Raw genomic sequence first — 18914 nt, forward strand, 5'->3', positions numbered from 1 at the left:
TAGTGACTGTTCACCAAAAAAACAAAATACAGACGGATGACCTGTGACCCAGTGAATATAGATAGCGCCGACATAATCGCCACTTATTAGCCTCGTCCTATACGAGATGACGGGCCTCTTTTGTAATAGAAGCGGTCCCCCAGCATGGCCTCTCACATCGTCCCAATAACAATGACGTATTGTGTGAGAGGTGTGCGAACGCAATTCCCCTGCCCACAGAAATATGATGATGAGGCTTTTCATCAACTGAAAAAAGAAGACGCTTCTCTTTGAAGTGTACACCAAGGCAGGGGGGCGGGGGTGGAGGTGGGGTGGCAGTATTAGAGAGAAGATGGGGCAGCTCTGATGACAGGATCAGAGCTGTCGGTTCATGTCTAGTCCTCCTAGTCTGCACACCTGCAGTTCAGTGCAGTACCTCCATTGGTAAATAAAGCTGAGATCCGGAACTTTTACATTTAAAAAAGGAACTAAACATTATTTCAACCAAACTGCACGGTGGAGTACTATATTTCTATATGACTATCACATCTGTAGTGGTCTTCCTACTCTTCCATTGAGAGTCCCTTTTAGACCAGTAGGTATAGGACGGTGGTTGAGGTTCCCCAGCTTTTCAGGTCGACACCCAAAAGGTGTTTTTGCCCCGGGGACCCAAACTAGTGAAAATAACAGATCTATAAGCTTGCAACGAGTCCCTTCGCAATGTGGTGCGAGCTTGTAGATCTGTTTGTTCGTTTAAAAAAAAGAAAAAGATTACATTATTTTACACTTGGACACTTTGGCGTCCAAGTGTCCTTGAGCAAGACTCCCGAAGTGCAGGTATAGGTTGGTTCTCCATTTAAGTCCAGTTGTACAGCCATAAGCTCAGTCTCGAGTGTGCAGTAGATGTTTGGCCACTCATGCAGGGCTATATAGGACCTAAAAATGAACCCACGGATTGCAGCTTTAATGAAATAGGCTGTAGGCATTAGGCAGATACCAACATGCCTCTCTGCTCTACTTATATTTAAGTGCTTTGTGATTGGACAGGACAGAACAGGGGTATAGCTAATAGGGCCGCTATGCTATCTGCAAGATATGATGGGACGACAACGTAGCAGAATTGAATGTAGAACTTGTATATTATCTAACATCACCAAAGAAGGAGTCGCATCAATATAAAAGGTCGAAGCATAGAAGTGACAAATCTAAATGCAGCATTAGGATATGGAGCGACTGGATGACATCTCTCTGTCCAGTAGTAAGTTGAAGGGTGTACACTGTACACTACAGTATGTGTGCATTATGGAGAGCTGCGCTGGATGTCGTCTTTCTAGAACGTCGTTTCTACATGGTGTGGCTTTTCCGTTTCATTGACGTGTTCATAAATGCAACTTAATGTTATCAGTTGTCACCAAATTTCCCCTGCTTGCATCAATTGTGGATGTGTGCCTCTCTTTAGTTTCACACACACACACACACACACACACACAGCTTTGTGTTATCCTACATCCATCCATCCCAAATTGCCGAGGTTGACAGGGGCATTATCCCGCTTATTGCACGGCTACTTAATACATAGATTAATACGTTGACCCAGAATGAGGTATTTCCTTGCTCACGGTAATGAAAGTGTCGCGCTGGCTGCATTCTGAACAGAAGGAAGGAAGTTGATCAAATCATACCATAATTCACTCAATGTCTGTCTTGAGTGAGTGAAAGAGTGTCTGTCTGAAACACTGTGGTAGCGCCTCAATGCCTGCACCTATCGCTCCGACCTTTCGCACAGGCATTGACCATAATATTACGGAGGTCTTAACAAAGCCCCTTTTTTCACTCAAGTATTTCAAGTATTCTTCTCTCGGAAAACGCTGGAGCTATACAGTTACAAGACTTGGAGGGGAGGTTCATGATAATTATTAAAACTAGACATGTACGTGCCCGTCGGGCCACCGGCATACTTGAGAACGATGCAACTTTGGAACCTGGAGATCTCTGTTGTATCTGAAGAGGGCAAACTGACTTGACTGTGAAAAGTGGACTGGTCAAGTAATCAATTGTCAGGTGTGGCGTTGCCATGGCAATCAATTGGCTGAGGCAGAGGCTGGAAATTGCACAGGTGATTGGATTTAGGCTGATTAGGCCCACTGGCAGAGCCCGAGCAGAGCCGACTGACTCGATACCGGGCACTGACTGCACTCCCTGCGGTGGTGTGGAACGCGTGTGTAGGATTAATGTAATAATTAATTACATCAGTCGGCCTCATGGTGGCGCTATAACAGCCCACTTTACATTTCACCTTAGCCGTAGGTCGGAAAATCACAATTTCATTTGCCCTGGATTCCTTGGCTCGTGATGACTCCCCATATAGGCCAAGGGCCAGGATAGACTTTCCGTGATTCCGTCATTTAGACTTTTCTTCGAAACATACTTTTTGCTCTTCTATACCTACAGCTTTTGTGCAAATCTCACGAAAAACTGTATACGCATGATCTCTGGACCTATCCGATTAAAACACCACAGGCATAATTTTCATAGTCTCGTTCGGCTGTATCGTTTGGCTGTAATCGGCGTCCAAAATTTGTGGGAGCTGGGGCCGGTTTTATAAATCACCAACGGAATGTCCAATCCACCCCAAATTTCATTCACATGTCAAGGGTGATTTAATCAACGGTGAACCCAAAGCAATTCCATTGTCATCCATAAGGCGCAAATTGTGAATTTTCTTGTAAAAACATGCTTTTTGGCTGATAAATCCGCAGACAGGACAATTCCTTCCAAAAAAATCAGTAATGTGATCTATTACATCGCATTACCCACACTGTACATCATTTGGTGTTCATATATTCAGCAGGTGCTCCGAGGCTTTGATTAGGCTGTTATAGAACGGAGCGGGCTGTTATCATATCAGAGAAATAACACACCGCTGAACTCAGCGATTGACCAATCGGAATCAAGCATTCAACCAAGCCGTGTAATAATAAGGTCACTTGTACAGGTCATCTTCTACTAGACCGAAAAGTAAATCGTCCAACGTAAAATGATAGCTAAAATTACCGTTTGAAATGTAATACTTTTTTGTAACTTTCTGGGGCTGTGCGATTAAACAAAATCATAACCTCCATTTTTATATACCAAATACTACTATGAATATGACTAATGGGCTCAGTGATCACGCAGCAGTTGAAACAGCACATTATAACTAAGTAAACAGTGCTTTAATTTAGCATTTCTACAGACCAGAAGACAATATTCAGGGTGTCTATCAGATATCTCGTGTTGTGTTTATAGACGGTTGCCCTTCTCAAACGATCAGTGAACCTGAAATCCACCTGCCCGAAAGTTTTATTTACCTGGGTAACCCTTAGTGTCGACAGCGACGCCTGCCAAAACATATTAAGATCTCTTTATATCTTTCAAGACCTTTTGACTGGAATGTCTCTCCCTATACCAACTTTTACTACTCTTACATTAGCGGCTGGTTTCACACCTGCTGGCAACACGAGCTCGCAGGCATACCTCTATACACCCCACACACACACACACACACACACACACACTGATATTACTGTGTGTGTGTGTTAGAATCTCTGTTTTACAATGATAAAACGTGCATAGGAATGTGACTTGGCAGGTACCTCTCAACACAGATGATTCTCTTAACGGATACGAACCAAGGCCAAATATAAACCTTTGTAAGACAATACAACACACGACTACAAAGCCTGTGTCTGGTCAATTCGTATCGTCCACTATGTACAGTAGTGTACATTTGCAAGACACTACAGCTGCGCCTCTCATAAACGCTAGCCAATTGGCGCCACTGTGGCCACGTCACATTCTTGGCTTATGGTACTTACGTGGGAATGTCTAATTACGGCGTTTGTTATGTTAATGTTACGTGCCACACACACACACACACACACACACACACACACAACTTAAACAGCTGTTGTTTTGTTTCTGTAGCCGTCTCTGCTGAGAGCCATCTTCAACGTGGACACCGATGAAGTCCGCAACCTCATATTCCAGAAAGAGGATGTCAACATACAGGTACAATCACACCCCTCTTCACTAGTTCTTAACTCATTTGCCACCCATATCGCCTTTTCACGCCTTTTTAACCCATTTAGACCTGAGGACGATTCTACAAATGCCCTCTAAATCCTGACAGTTTTCTGAAAACCCTATGTTTCTATGTCAGTCGTTCTCAAAACATTTTCATGTCGAGGACCCCAATGATAAGGAAAAAGATACACTGATTATCTGCTCGGTACATGAGTTAATTCTTTAATGAAGGCAACGTTTCTTCGTCGACCTTCCTCGGGCATCAAGTCAGGGTAAGGACTCCCAAAGATATATCCTTTTGGCCGTTGACCCCCACTACAAATATGTTGTTCCAGGGACCTCCCCCCCCAGAAGCAAAGATTTGAGTTAAAATATATTCAAAGATTTGCACCACATTTTCACGAGTTTTCAAAAATAGCAGATCTACAAGCTCATAGGTGCCGTGCTATGAGCTTGTAGATCTTCTATTTTTCCAATAGCTAAAGTACAACATAACGCTTAAAACACCAAAAGGGGTTCCCGCCCTGACTGGGTTAATATAAATAGATTAACGGTCCTGTATGCGGCGCGCTCATAACACTCCAGTTCGGGTGTGATGGAAAATAAAAATGTAAATCCCGGCTGGCTTAATGCTGTCTATGGGGACGCAGATTTTACAATCATAATATCTCGGATTCTTCTTTTTGGGTCAAAACAGTCTTGATTTGCGGCTCATTGCTCTAAACGATATGATCCAAAAAGTTATGTTTTGGGTGGATTAAAATAAATGACAATCGCGGGACTTGTTATACATAGCTGGGATGTCTACTGCCCGATTCTCTGTTTCTGAGTGAATTAAACAGCTTTCAGAATAAGATGCTTTGCCTATTAAATGACTGGATGGCACTCTGAGCCAACCACCAGATGGGAGGAAATGAGGGAAATGAGCTATCACACGAAAAGATGAAATTACATACCTAGGTTCCATCCTGGAGGCAAATCATTCCGGTGATAAAATGGCCACCAAGGTAATCAAACAATTCAACCAAAGAACAAGATTCCTATACAGGATCTCCTCACTGGTCAACAAAAACACCTTGAAGTCCCTAACAGGAGCCGTCGTACAAGGTTTCTTCGACTATGCATGCACATCCTGGTACCACAGCACCTCAAAGGCCCTTAAAATAAGGCTCCAGACTTCCCAAAACAAACTGGTCAGAATACTACTTGGCCTCACTCCCACCTCACCCCTGCCCACTTTGACAGGCTGGGATGGTTTAGGGTTGACGACAGAGTACGACAGAGACATGGGTCTGGTCCACAAGATTCGCTACACCACCAAGTTACCCATGTACCTGTCTAAATACTTCCTTAATGTCAACGAAGTACACACAAAGTTCAACAGTTCAACAACCCAGATTCGGCACGAACAAGGGACTAAATTAATTTCGCTCCTATGCCACAAAAATGTGGAACGCCCTACCATGTCATTAAGACATGCAAATCCCTTAACTCCTTCAAAACTGCTCTCAAAGGGCACCTACGGACAGCCGCAATTCGAAACTGGCCCCCGTAAAATCTGAATCCCCCCACCCACCCCTTTTCCCCCTCACTGTATATGTTTATTTTCCCTTTTTCCCCTCCTATGATGATTTCCTGTTTTGACTATATAGTTGTGTATATTCGTACGTCTCTAAATGTTTTGATGAATTGAAAGGTGTAACAAGTGTAATGCTTTATGGTGTCGTCCACTCACAGTTAACAGTTTTTGTATTGGCATTATATTATGTTATGTTATACTTTAGCTAATGAAAATTAGCAGGTCTACAAGCTCATAGGTCTTGGGGGGGGGGGGGGGGGGTGGGGAGAGGGGAATAGAAAGAAAGCTCATATCTACAAGCTATGAGCTTTTATCGTGAAAATGTGATGCAAATCCTTGAATATATACTGTATATTAGTTTTTAACTCAAATCTTTGCTTCTGGGGGGGGGTCCCTGGAACAACATATTTTCAGATGGGGGTCTGCGGCCAAATACAGATAATTTTGGAGGTCCTTGACATGGAAAAGGTTGAGCAGCACTGACATAGAAAGAAACATAGGTTTTTTCCAGAAAACTGTTAATTTAGAAGCTGAGCAATCGGCCTGCTATCGACTTATTGACCTGAGTAAGAGTGCCTTTCCGATAGCATCCTAACTATACATCGCTCTCCGTCTGTCTCGTAGAACTGACCAGCATGGCCAGGACAACACAAGACTTGGTGCAGACACCATGGTGCTTTTATAGGAACCATGGACAACACAAGACATGGTGCAGACACCATGGTGCTTTTATAGGAACCATGGACAACACAAGACATGGTGCAGACACCATGGTGCTTTTATAGGAACCATGGACAACACAAGACATGGTGCAGACACCATGGTGCTTTTATAGGAACCATGGACAACACAAGACATGGTGCATACACCATGGTGCTTGTATAGGAACCATGGACAACACAAGACATGGTGCAGACACCATGGTGCTTGTATAGGAACCATGGACAAGACATGGTGCAGACACCATGGGTGCTTGCTAGTAATAACCTAACCACTCCAGCCCTATTTTCAAAATTGAATCGAAAAGGCATGCAAACGTATGCAAATATTCACCTATAAAAATGGCACGCCCAAAACAAGCGTGTGTCAGGGTTAAAGTGGATAAAGACACAGCTTTCTCCCATTATATTCCTACATATGCCTACTCTTTATCTGTGCATCGGAGATCACAAAGTATTTCACTGCCCAATCCGGTGCTCATGAGAGGAATATGGTTTGTGTGACAATCCGGCGATAAATAAACACTTTTGACATTATGAGAGTGTTGACAAAGGTACACACGGACACGCGGGATTAGTACAACAGGACACTACAGTACTGTACAGCACACTACAGTACTGTGTACAGCACACTACAGTACTGTACTGTACAGCACAGTGCACTCACGCTGCATTAGGCCACTGACAAAGCTGCACATCATCACTTAATTTTGAGGAAGTAGGCTAGGTGACGGAGCCCTCCCCCCCCCCCTCCCTCTCACTCGCTCCCTCTCTCTCTGTTCTGTCTGTCTCTCTCTCTCTCTCTCTCTCTCTCTGTATAATAATGCTGGGGTCATCGCACTTCATCTTCCCAGAGTCAGCAACACTGGCCTAGGCCAATCACAGATGATTTAGTGCTCACATGACACTGTTTATAGCCCCACTCTGCTTGATTGCCTTTTACTGCAGTTCAATGAGAGAATGGGATTGGGGGGGTGGGGGGGGGAACCACATATATTATAAACTCTCCTCTAGATACTGTACGATCCTTTAATTCTATACAGTCTATAGAGTAACGTCAGTATGGCCCATATTCTAACGGTCGATGAGGTGTATTTAATGCAGTGATGACGCATGAATCCGTTTCCAGCAGGTGTGTGAAATCAAGCTAATGTTCGGTTCACAAATTTGCGGACCTGAAATGACTCGTTTATTACATTGTACATATTTATCGATTCATAGTCGACAAGCACCTATATGACTTTGTCAACTCCTTTGGTCAAGTATAACAATAAAACCCCCATAATAATGATAGAGGCTGGAAAGTGTAAGATAGGAGGAGGGAGATAACGGATGAAGGGATGATGGAAGGAATGTGTCCCCCTTGAGTCTCTGGGTGTCCTGTTTCCTCTGGCCTGGTACGGCGTGTGCCTTCATGGGGGCCTATTGATTGTGTGGTTGAGAGACTGTGATGGATTCCACTGACAGTCGCTCTTTTTCTTATATGTTTGTGATTGTGAATGAGTATTTGTGCGCATAGAGCGGCACAGTCCCCCACCCCCCCCCCCCCTGCGAGGGCACCGGAAGAGAATTCACTGTTAATTTTCCCCACAGACGTTTAAAAACGTATTTATCTAAACACCTGTATAAGCCTCGGACAAAGCCAACAGCCGAGCGACAAATCATGACGATAAACACATTTTCTTTTGGGGCCGAACGGATAATTAGAAAGACGAAAAAAGAGCACTTTTTTGTTGTTTTGTTGGTTTTTTTCCCGGCCCAAAATATGTGTTTAGTGTTTACTGTCATGATTTGTGAAATTGCGAGAGAAGTGTGTGTACACAGCGGCAGCTATTGAGTACTGAACAAAGGCCTGAACGCGTGTGTGTGTGTGTGTGTGTGTGTGTGTGTGTGTGTGTGTGTGTGTGTGTGTGTGTGTGTGTGTGTGTGTGTGTGTGTGTGTGTGTGTGTGTGTGTGTGTGTGTGTGTGTGTGTGTGTGTGTGTGTGTGTGTGTGTGTGTGTGTGTGTGTGTGTGTGTGTGTGTGTGTGTGTGTGTGTGTGTGTGTGTGTGTGTGTGCTCTACGAACAGGACAATGAGAAGCGGACCCCACTGCATGCCGCTGCCTACCTGGGAGACGCAGAGATCATTGAGCTGCTCATCCTCTCAGGTAAACGACAACGCACGGTGTGAGCCGTGCTGTTTAGGAACAACCCGTTTCCTAATACTACTATTAGTGCTACTTCGGAAGCTATCCATCCATCCATGCATTGTAGTGTTTATTTTGACGGCTTTAGTCTCTTGAATAGTTTTCATTTCGGAATGTTTTAGTGTTGCTCTAGTGTTTTAGTCGGCTAAATATCAGATGAAGTCGACTAAAATGTATTTTGGCGGGCCCTTGATGCCGTCGTAATGGCTGTTTTTTTTACCCTTGCTGAAATTGGCGATCTACGAGCTCACAACGTCGCGCTGCGATGCGTGGTGAGCTTGTAGATCTGCTACATTTTAGTCTACGGTAGTTGTTATTTGTTGACAAATGTTTCCATTCCTTTTTGTCAGTGAAAAAAGGTAGTCAACGAACATTTTTCCCTCATAGTATTAGTCGACGAAATCAACACTGATTTATTCATCACTCCAGTCCAAATTCTAGTATACTTTTGACTTCCATTCCATTCATCCATTCATTTCACTATACAATTAAAAAAAAAAAAAACTTAATTTCATCATCTTCTTATGTGAACACCCCAGACAGTTTTTTAAGGTACCTGATTCAGTATTTAGATATTTGAGGGACAATATCAGTCACCAGAAAAAAGAACGGGTATTTTCGATGAGATACAGATGGCGTGAGAGAGGGTGATGTACAGTACATGTGTGCCAATGAAAAGCAATAGCAGGGGGGCACGGTGGCACATTCAGTATAGTGCTGCTGTCGCCTCACAGCTAGAAGGCCCTGGGTTCGATTCCCGCTGGGGATGCTGTGGGTTGGCGAAAGGGGCCTTTCTGTGTGGAGTTTGCATGTTCTCCCCGTGTCCCCTAGGGTAGGTAGGTAGGTACCCTCACAAAAAAACATGCAGTAATCCTGGTCTCTAAACTACCTCACCCTGGCCAGCCGGGGCACCTGATGGAGGGGAAAGGAACTGGTCGGAATAACGTGTTCCTGGCACGCGCTACGTCCGGCCGGGGAAACGCCCCCCCCCCCCTGTCAGGTGAAAAGAAGCAGCTTGGACTCCTCATAGAAGGAAGCATGAGGTCAGTCCGCTGCCCCCCCCCCCCCCCCCCCCCCCCCCAGGTTGGCAGAGGAAGTGTAGCGCCCAGGATTACATTGGATAATTGACACTGGGTGAAAAAATTGGTTAAAAATGGGATAAAAATGTAATAGCAGCAATACCACTGATGCAACTGCTACCTTTCTCCTGGGGGTTACAGAACTCTCCGCCTCCCTGAACCTGATCAGCTGACTTCACAGAAAGGCCATGCTGTCATGAAACACACAACACACGTGGTGGTGGTGGTGGTGGTGTGTGTGTGTACAGCATGTTTAACATTCCTCTGTAACATGTTTAACATTCCTCGGTAACATGAAGGAGCAGCAACAGGTGCTCTGTCGGGGGGCTATTTTAGCCCCCCGACAGACAGACGTGCCACAAAAGGGATCATGGGATATTTACATACCCGACCAGGCACCACCGATGGCTCTTTGGGGTCTCATGTCCCAGAAGAACATCCTTCTAATTATGTTAGTGTTGATTTTGTCGACAAAGAATGTTCGTAGACCACCTTTTTTTTCACGGACTAAATGAAAACCAAGCATGATGAGTCATTAAAGGCTCATACGTAGTCTGGATTTTTCGGTGGTTAGGTGACTACCGAACTACAACATGACGTCACGAGCCGCGGTGAAGAGCAAACCACCGCCACCGCTCCAGCCCTTCGCTCTGTTTTTACTCGCCACCGCTCAACGTTATTTCGCGGTGGTCAGCTCACCACCGGAAATCCAGACTGTATGAATAGGCCTTAATAAAGCGAAGACAAAATATTGTGACAATTTTATCAACAAATAAAAACTAGACTAAAATGTCATGTCAATGTGAGCTTGTAGATCAGCTATTTTCAGTAAGTGTGACATTGGTCATTGCGACGAAATCTTTGCTTCTGGGGGGTGCCTGGAACAACATGTTTTCCGATGGTCCTTGACATGAAATGGTTTGAGAACCACTGATATAGAAACATAGGTTTTTCAGAAAACTGTCAGGATTTAAAAGACGTTTGTAGAATCGTCCTCGGCTCTAAACGGGTTAAAGCAGGGGTGCCCGCACTTTTTTTTGACTTGAGATCTACTTTTCAAACTGACCAGCTCAACAAGATCTACCCGCCCAACAAAAATATTATCCCACTGCTGAAAATAGTTTACATTTTAAAAATATGTACCTGAAGGGGCTTTCGAATAGAGTACGCTGGCGTTACATGATAAGACGAACGCACTCGGAATGGGACATAGAGGGGGAAATGGAATTGGTATCGTTTTGTTTTGTATACATTTTTAACCCATTCTGACCTGAGATCAGATTCATACGAGGTTTCCACTGGACACACACTGGTCTGATTAAATGCTGATGTACTGATGTTTGTGTACTTACTGATGTTTGTGAACAGCATTGTGGGTTTGAGCTATTTGATGTCAATCAATGAAGTCACCTTAATTCAAGTGGCCTTTTTTCATGACTTCCCTTTTAACCGTTAAAGGGAAGTCATGCCTTATTTCTGTACCGCTTTCCAAAACAAGATGCATCGCAGTTGACATTTTTCTGCCGCAGGCAATGACTGGTGTGATATCTGAGTTAAATATACTATTTATAATACTATAAATATTCTTTGTATTCTGTCTGCCCTGCCCCCACCCCCAACACACACACGCACGCACACACACACACACACACACACACACACACACACACACACACACACACACACACACTAATCTCTCTTCTGTGTCTTTCTCCATACTGTCCCCACCCATGCAGGAGCCAGAGTTAATGCCAAAGATAACAAGTGGCTGACTCCTCTCCACCGAGCTGTTGCCTCTGGCAGTGAGGTAAAACACAAACGCTTTGCACGCAGGTGCACACACACACACACACACACACACACACACACACACACACACACACACACACACACACACACACACACACACACACACACACACACACAGAATAATAAAACGAGGTCTATGTGGACTGTGGAGGGGGAAACATTTCTATTGGCTAGTCTCAATATGGCCTCTAAAATGTTCTAGTATGGAATTTCATGTTTATGGGGATAGATTTTGTACAACAGTAATATACGGTGTCATAAAAGAATGTGCAGCTCAAATCTGATTGGTTGATAGCCATGGCACAATAACCATATACCACAGCTATGAAATGTTACTGCTTGTTTGTAAATTTGCCATGAAAATGCTTCAATCTGGTGCACTTTGAGATCAAAATTAAGAAGCTAGGTGGGGGCCACATGTGGCCAGTAGCCCATGTAAGGGATAGGGGATACATGAAAAAAAAAAAAATCTTCTCCCTGTGACGAGGCCCCCTCAGTGGTTGAGGCCCTAGGCGACCGCCTAGTTCGCCTATGCCTAGAACCGGCCCTGCTATAACATACACACAAACACACATGTTTTTCGGGGGCTGTTGTTGTTGTATATTGCTGATTTTGTGTATTTTGTGACAAATTAGGACCTGCCTCTCAATTGTACTCGAGTTTAAATAAAAGTTTTATGTTGATGATGATGTGGTGGTGTGTGTGCGTATGTGTGTGTGTGTGCGTATGTGTGTGTGTGTGCAGGATGCGGTGTCCGTGCTGCTGAAGCACAACGCCGACGTGAACGCCCGCGACAAGAACTGGCAGACGCCGCTCCACGTGGCGGCCAGCAACAAGGCGGTGGGCTGCGCCGAGGCGCTGGTCCGCCTGCTCAGCAACGTCAACGTGTCCGACCGGGCCGGGCGCACGGCCCTGCACCACGCCGCCTTCAGCGGCCACACGGAGGTACCCCACACACACACACACACACACACACCGCCCTGCACCACGCCGCCTTCAGCGGCCACACGGAGGTACCCCACACACACACACACACACACACACACACACACACACACCGCCCTGCACCACGCCGCCTTCAGCGGCCACACGGAGGTACCCCACACACACACACACACACACACACACACACACACACACACACACACACACACACACACACACACACACACACCGCCCTGCACCACGCCGCCTTCAGCGGCCACACGGAGGTACCCCCCACACACACACACACACACACACACACACACACACCGCCCTGCACCACGCCGCCTTCAGTGGACACACGGAGGTGGGTCCGTTTCCTGACCTTTTTTATTTTGAATGTTTTTTTTGTTTGTTTTGTTGTGGCTTTCACCTTTATTTTGTTATAGAGGGGACTATAGCCTGGAACTCACCTATGCTTTTTATGGCATAATAGGCAGCTCCCGGACAGGATCCGCTGGGAGAAACTATGCACAGCTGCGCGACATGAGACTAATTACTTAGAACGACAGAGAGAGAGAGGAGTGTGTGTGTGGTGTACATGTGTGCGTGTGTGTGTCAATTTAACAAAGGTGCAGACGATCAGAAATCGGCAGAGAGTGAGCGATGTTTGCTCTACTTTTTTTTCCTCCCTGGAAATAAAAACGTCTGGGTTTCCGAACTTTCCGAGGCTACAGACAGTAGGCTGACAGGAAATGGGGAGAGAGATGGGAAGGGACGGTAAATGGTAAATGGTAAATGGTACACACACACACACACACACACCTTTACAATTGTGACCTTCCCAAGTTCATGTGCGCAAGCCTGCAATCTCCTCTGTGCCTCCTATATACGCCGTGCTAACTGTGGTAACTCTAAGTGTATATTATTAACCTTTCTTGGTATTCTTTCAAAGCTGGTATTCATTTAGCATTGGCTTCTCTGAACCTTCTCAATGTTCTCGATGCGTTTGGTTTCATAAGGGCACCCGGCTGAGCTTGCAAATTCAAAGATGAGATCTCTGCACCAACATGACATCTGAGACATCTTAACATGTTTGGGTTTCTTTCTGACCGTTCTATAGGGCCGATTCATACTCCTATTTTACCGCTGTTTCGGCGCTGTAGTTACGAAATGATTTCGGCTCGTCAGAAGTTTTCAGTAGCACCGAAGAGGCGACTTTAGGACGGTACCCCCCCCGCCCCCCCAACCTCAAATGACGTCACATTGTAGGCTCTACAGCGCCGAACCGACTTTTATTCGGCTCTAAAAATAGGGGTATGAATCGGCCCTTAGCCATGCATCAGGAATTCAGGATATTCCCAATTAATCTCTCTCTCTCTCTCTCTCTCCCCCTCTCTCTCTCTCTCTCTCTCTCTCTCTCTCTCTCTCTCTCTCTGTGTGTGCTTCAGATGGTAAGACTGCTGTTGTCCAGAGGAGCCAACATCAATGCATTTGATAAGAAGGACAGGAGAGCCATTCACTGGGCAGCTTACATGGGTGAGACCGTCACGCATTGCAAACCTTAAAGCTCAGGAATGAATGCTATAATGTGCCAGAGAGGGCATCAAGTAGTAACCCTTTAACTGTGTTAATAGGAAAATACAAGACACTATTAGTGACTAAAAGTAACGTGGTCTCCCTGCAAACTTCACCTATGAAGTTACTTTCTGTGTAGGGTCCTTTTAAAGAAGCTGCACAAATTGCAAAGCCGTGTTCAGTGGCGAGGCCCCAGTATGCAGCTTTGAACTGGCCCGCTTGTGTCCATTTCAACTTGCATGACGGTGGCCGTCTTTCTCCTTTGGCCGTATGGAAGTAGCAATCTTTTATAAATACCTGAAGCATAAGTACACACAAGCTGCTGGTACTACATAAGAACTGTGTTGCAGTTCCTCAGAGATCTGTTGGAAATGATAATGCTGTTTTCATCAGCTCTTCCCACCAGTGTTGTTTTTGGCAGCACATTTAAGATTTTTGTATTTTAGTCGTTGGGTGCGTTCGGAAATTGCGCACCGGGAATGTGGTCAGTTTGTTGAGTGTGGTGGGCGGTGACGTCACAGAGTGCGTTCAGTGTGCCTTATTTACGAACGACCACAGCTGTGACGCATTCACACGAATCACACCGGACAACCCCAGCTTCAGGGTAGGGTCGCTCAGTGCGGGCACTCGGCACACCCGGTGCGCAGCGCACTGGATTTTCGAACGACAACGCACCAAGTGCACTGAATAAACGAACGACAAGAGAGCACACCAGTGCGTTCAGGGCGCATTTTCCGAACGCACCCATAGTCTCTTCGATAGTTTTCATTTGGTTTCAGTCGCATTTTAGTCACCTGGAATGTTTTAGCGTTGGTCTAGTTTTACTCGACTAAACATCATAAGATTTTAGTCGACTAAATCTACAGTTGATTTAGTTGAAGAAAATGTATTTTGGCGGGCCTTGAAGCCGCCATAATGACATTTTTTTTTTCACTTGATGAAAATAGTCGATCTACAAGCCCACGTTGTGAGCTTGTAGATTGTTTATTTTCAGCATGCAACTAATTGTAAAATGACTTATAGCGGATCTCTTGTCCACTAGTCCCTTCCTAACATTTCAGTATAGTTGTTATTTGTTGACTAAATTGTCAATATATTTAGTCTTAGTTTTTCGTCATCGTAGCTTAGTTTCCATTTAGTTTCCATTTGGTTTTCGTCAGTGGAAAAGGGTAGTCTTGGTTTTAGTCGACGAAATCAACACTGGTTGTGCGTTCCCTCGAGGAGAAAGATGCACGGACCAGTCTGCATGTTCACCATTTACACACAAGTGTCCAGTAACTGGTCAGTGTGTCCCATAAAGATATTATAATATCACCATATTGCATTACGCTTAATATAGCAGTTCAAGCAGACAGCCATGAAGCAATCTATTAACTAGTTTAAAGGGTGGGCAACTTTGACCATGGAGAGAGCCACTATATTTCCACATTGATATACTGTCGTATCAAAAATATTACAAGCTCAAAATGTGTCGATGGAGCTCGTTAATTTTTATTGATAACGACTAACGAGCACCTTATCGATCAGGTTTATCGAGCCGGGTTCTTATCGAGCATTCTCTATTATTTTGTGGAAAGACGGCAGACAATAAATTCTGAAGAGAACTAATATATTTTACTAGGGCCTTCAAATACAGTACTTTTCTAACAGACGGAAGGCAATTGACCTTTTTTTTACAGATAAAAATAATATTCAAGAAACCGTTAACTGGTTAATTAATATGCGTACCATCACTTTAAAAGCGTCATTTTGTTTACCCGGACAGCGCTGGTTGGCAGGTATCGATACACTTTCAGACCGACATGTTTTATGCCAGCATGGATGATTACATTTATTTCTTGATCGCCTCTTGTGTCAACATGACGTCATATGGGCCGCTATATGCTCGATAACAGGCTGGTTAAGCCCAGATCTTATTGATAACGGGTACTCGATAAGCTTGTTATCGGAATATGTGTAGATGAATGTAAGGACAACATGAATGTATGCACTGTGCAGGTAGACGGACATCCTTCAGTCTACAACACGTGCACTCAAATATGCAAATAAACTCCAGGGGTAAGGCCCGACAAGCCTATGGCTTCTGCTTGTAGATCTGCTATTTTTTGCTATATTTCTATTGAAATCCTGAATGATTATTTTTTCACAATTTCTTTTTAAATTGGAATCCTGAAAACTATATTTTTGTAATTACTTTCAAATTTGCATTTAGTTATACATTGGACAAAAAGACAATGACATTGTATTACTAGGCATTAAGCCACTAATTTATAGACTGAAGTAAATCAAGCGGGTCATGTTTGCATGTGATTGGATTTTGTAACAGCTGAAATCAATAATATATAATTATTCCAAAATTAACCTGAGGGCCGCATGTGGCCCCCGCCCATGTACTGTATGAACTAGTCTATAGTCTGTCTGACCGATAAACAACATGAATCTTGCATATCATCACGTAATCAAAATTCCCCAACAGTATGTTCTTACAAATGGGCCACCGTTAAGGTCCCATGTCTGATTTTTCCCCACACTCCTACATCCCATGCAAGGCTTTCCAGGCCAGTGCTCTCTGACCCTTCATGGCGTGAACAAAGTGAATGACGTTGTTGTATAAACGTGTGTGAAACGGTCTCATTAGGTCACCTGGAGGTGGTGAAGCTGCTGGTGTCCGGCGGAGCGGAGGTGGACTGCAGGGATAAGAAGATGTACACGCCGCTGCACGCCGCTGCCTCCAGTGGCATGAACAGCACGGTGCGCTACCTGCTGGGCCTGGGTGTCCAGGTCAGAACGCACGCACGCACACAGGTGTCTCAACCTTTTTCACGTGCAGTAATGGTCTGTTTAAAGGTCTTTTTTTGGGGGGGAAGGGGTGGTGGGGGTAGTTCTGAGCTCGATTTCACCCAAAAAAACGGAACTTTCAACATTCAGTAGATTTTCTGTGGTCTTGGGTTTTCTGGCTCACACAAGTGCTCTGATTTGCCTGTGGAATGTGATGTAAGAATGTCACTGTTGAGGGATTTTGCCTGTTTTCATTGCAGCACAAAAGGTGTCGGAACACACGGAGAAAACCCAAGGCCACAGAAAATCCACTGAATTTTCAAAGTTCAGGTTGTGTGGGTGTAATTGAGGCCATAAAAACCAAATAACAATGGATTTCATGAAACACATTGTGTGTGTGTGTGTGTGTGTGTGTGTGCGCGCGTGTGTGTGTGTGTGTGTGTGTGTGTGTGTGTGTGTGCGTGCGCAGATCAACGTGGCGAACGGCTACGGTAACACAGCGCTCCACGTGGCGTGTTACAACGGTCAAGACGTGGTGGTCAATGAACTCCTGGAGGCTGGAGCCAGTGTCAACCAGGTAACGTGTCGATGGCACGTTTCCATTGTTAGCTTTACTTTACTTTGTAATAGTTTCCATTTGAGTTTTAGTCACATTTTTAGTCACCTGGAATGTTTTAAGTGTTGGTCTCAATGAGAGCGGCTTCTCTGAATTGTCCCTGTGTTTTCTCAGGTCAATGAGAGGGGCTTCTCTGAATTTTCCCTGTGTTTTCTCAGGTCAATGAGAGGGGCTTCTCTGCGCTCCATTTTGCCTCCTCTTCGCGCCAGGGGGCGCTGTGTCAGGAGCTGCTGCTGGCCAACGGAGCTCATGTCAACATTAGAGTGGGTACCTTCACTGTCCTGTGTGTGTGTGTGTGTTGATTTTGTCGGCTAATGCTATGACAGAAAAATGTTCGTCGACTACCTTTTCTTTGACGGGCGCAAATCTCTGTCTGGAAGCATGCCCTAATGATAATAACGACAATGCATTCAGGGAAATTGCCCCATGTAGCTCATGGCAGTGTAGCGTGCCATCTGATATCGTCTCTGTCGTCCGCCCTCTCCCATTCGTTCACATTAATTTACCCCAAAAGCGATTGTCCAATGCCAATCCAAATAGTTTAGCAACTGTTGCTATGCAGGTCAAGCTTTCGCCACCTCATAGCTGTCAGTGTTATTTTGCATGGCTGTGTTGTTGAACATAAAAGAGAACAGGTGATGGCTATAATACTAATTGTAGTCTTACCGTGCAACATGAAAACTCCTGTCCGGTGGTCGTTAAAAGTTGATTTCTCCCTCTGTCATGTCCTCGTATTTGTAGTTTATTTATTGTCCAGTGCATAGGCCTGGTTAACTAGATTTAGAAGACATGAAGGTTTTGCTACCGAAATGATCAATTCTTTATATGGAGAAAATCCCGTCATTTAACATGCATCTCAATGGGGGGGAGAAGGACAGCTTGTCTTGTCTCCTGCTAACGTGCCTATTGGACAAGGAAGGGTTGGGGAGGGACATTTCTCCCTGCAGATTCTGCAGATTACAGAGAAATGTGAAATTTGGTAAAAAGTCTGATTATTCAGTCCCATATTTCTATCACAGTCAGAGGTTGCTGTTTGAAATGTAAGTGTTGGGGGGTTTTCTCTGGCCCAAACACTTTGTGTGATTTCTCGTGCTTATGGTTGTGAACTCAGTTCAGTGTGGAGAACGTATAGCTGTTCGTTTTGGAAATGTCTATCAATTTTGAATTTTTGTTACATTTTGATCACCTGGAATGTTTTGGTGTATAGCCTTGATGGCGTCATAATTTTATACTTGCTGAAAATAACCGATCTTCAAGCTCACAACTTGTGCTGTGAGCTTGTAGATCTGCTATTTTCAGCATGATGCAACCAAGTGTAAATTAACTTGTGTCTTTTACCTTTACTGGATCTTTGTCCACTAGTCCCTTCCTAACGTTTTAGTCTAGTTTGTATTTGTCGACGAAATTGTCAGAATATTTAGTCATAGTTTTAGTCATCATGGCATCATCGTATTTATTCTGTTTTAAAACGGTATAGTCGAGGACATTTTTTCGTCATAGTCTTAGTGACACTAGAGGAAAGTACAGTCTCTACCAATCCATGGTTTTTGCGGCCCGGCCGTGTAGTACCGCAAGAGCTGATCAGACCCGTCTACGCCCCT

At 44.6% G+C, this 18914-nt stretch overlaps 1 protein-coding gene across 3 annotated transcripts in view; it reads left to right on the forward strand.

Moving 5' to 3' along the window:
• The window catches only part of LOC308332365 (serine/threonine-protein phosphatase 6 regulatory ankyrin repeat subunit A-like), a 55083-nt gene that overhangs the window by 12526 nt on the left and 23643 nt on the right, over window positions 1–18914 (forward strand). For 2 of the 3 annotated variants that reach the window (XM_080788231.1, XM_080788230.1), the window contains exons 2-9: window positions 3946–4029; window positions 8412–8490; window positions 11345–11415; window positions 12162–12362; window positions 13793–13880; window positions 16558–16700; window positions 17167–17274; window positions 17472–17576. In XM_080788231.1, the coding sequence (XP_080644357.1) occupies window positions 3946–4029; window positions 8412–8490; window positions 11345–11415; window positions 12162–12362; window positions 13793–13880; window positions 16558–16700; window positions 17167–17274; window positions 17472–17576 (879 nt within the window). Of the gene's footprint in view, window positions 1–3945; window positions 4030–8411; window positions 8491–11344; window positions 11416–12161; window positions 12363–13792; window positions 13881–16557; window positions 16725–17166; window positions 17275–17471; window positions 17577–18914 lie in introns of all 3 variants that reach the window. The other variant, XM_080788229.1, reaches the window with a different exon arrangement.

Source organism: Protomyctophum bolini (assembly GCF_963924005.1).
Source record: "Protomyctophum bolini genome assembly, chromosome: 17".
Taxonomy (NCBI): domain Eukaryota; kingdom Metazoa; phylum Chordata; class Actinopteri; order Myctophiformes; family Myctophidae; genus Protomyctophum; species Protomyctophum bolini.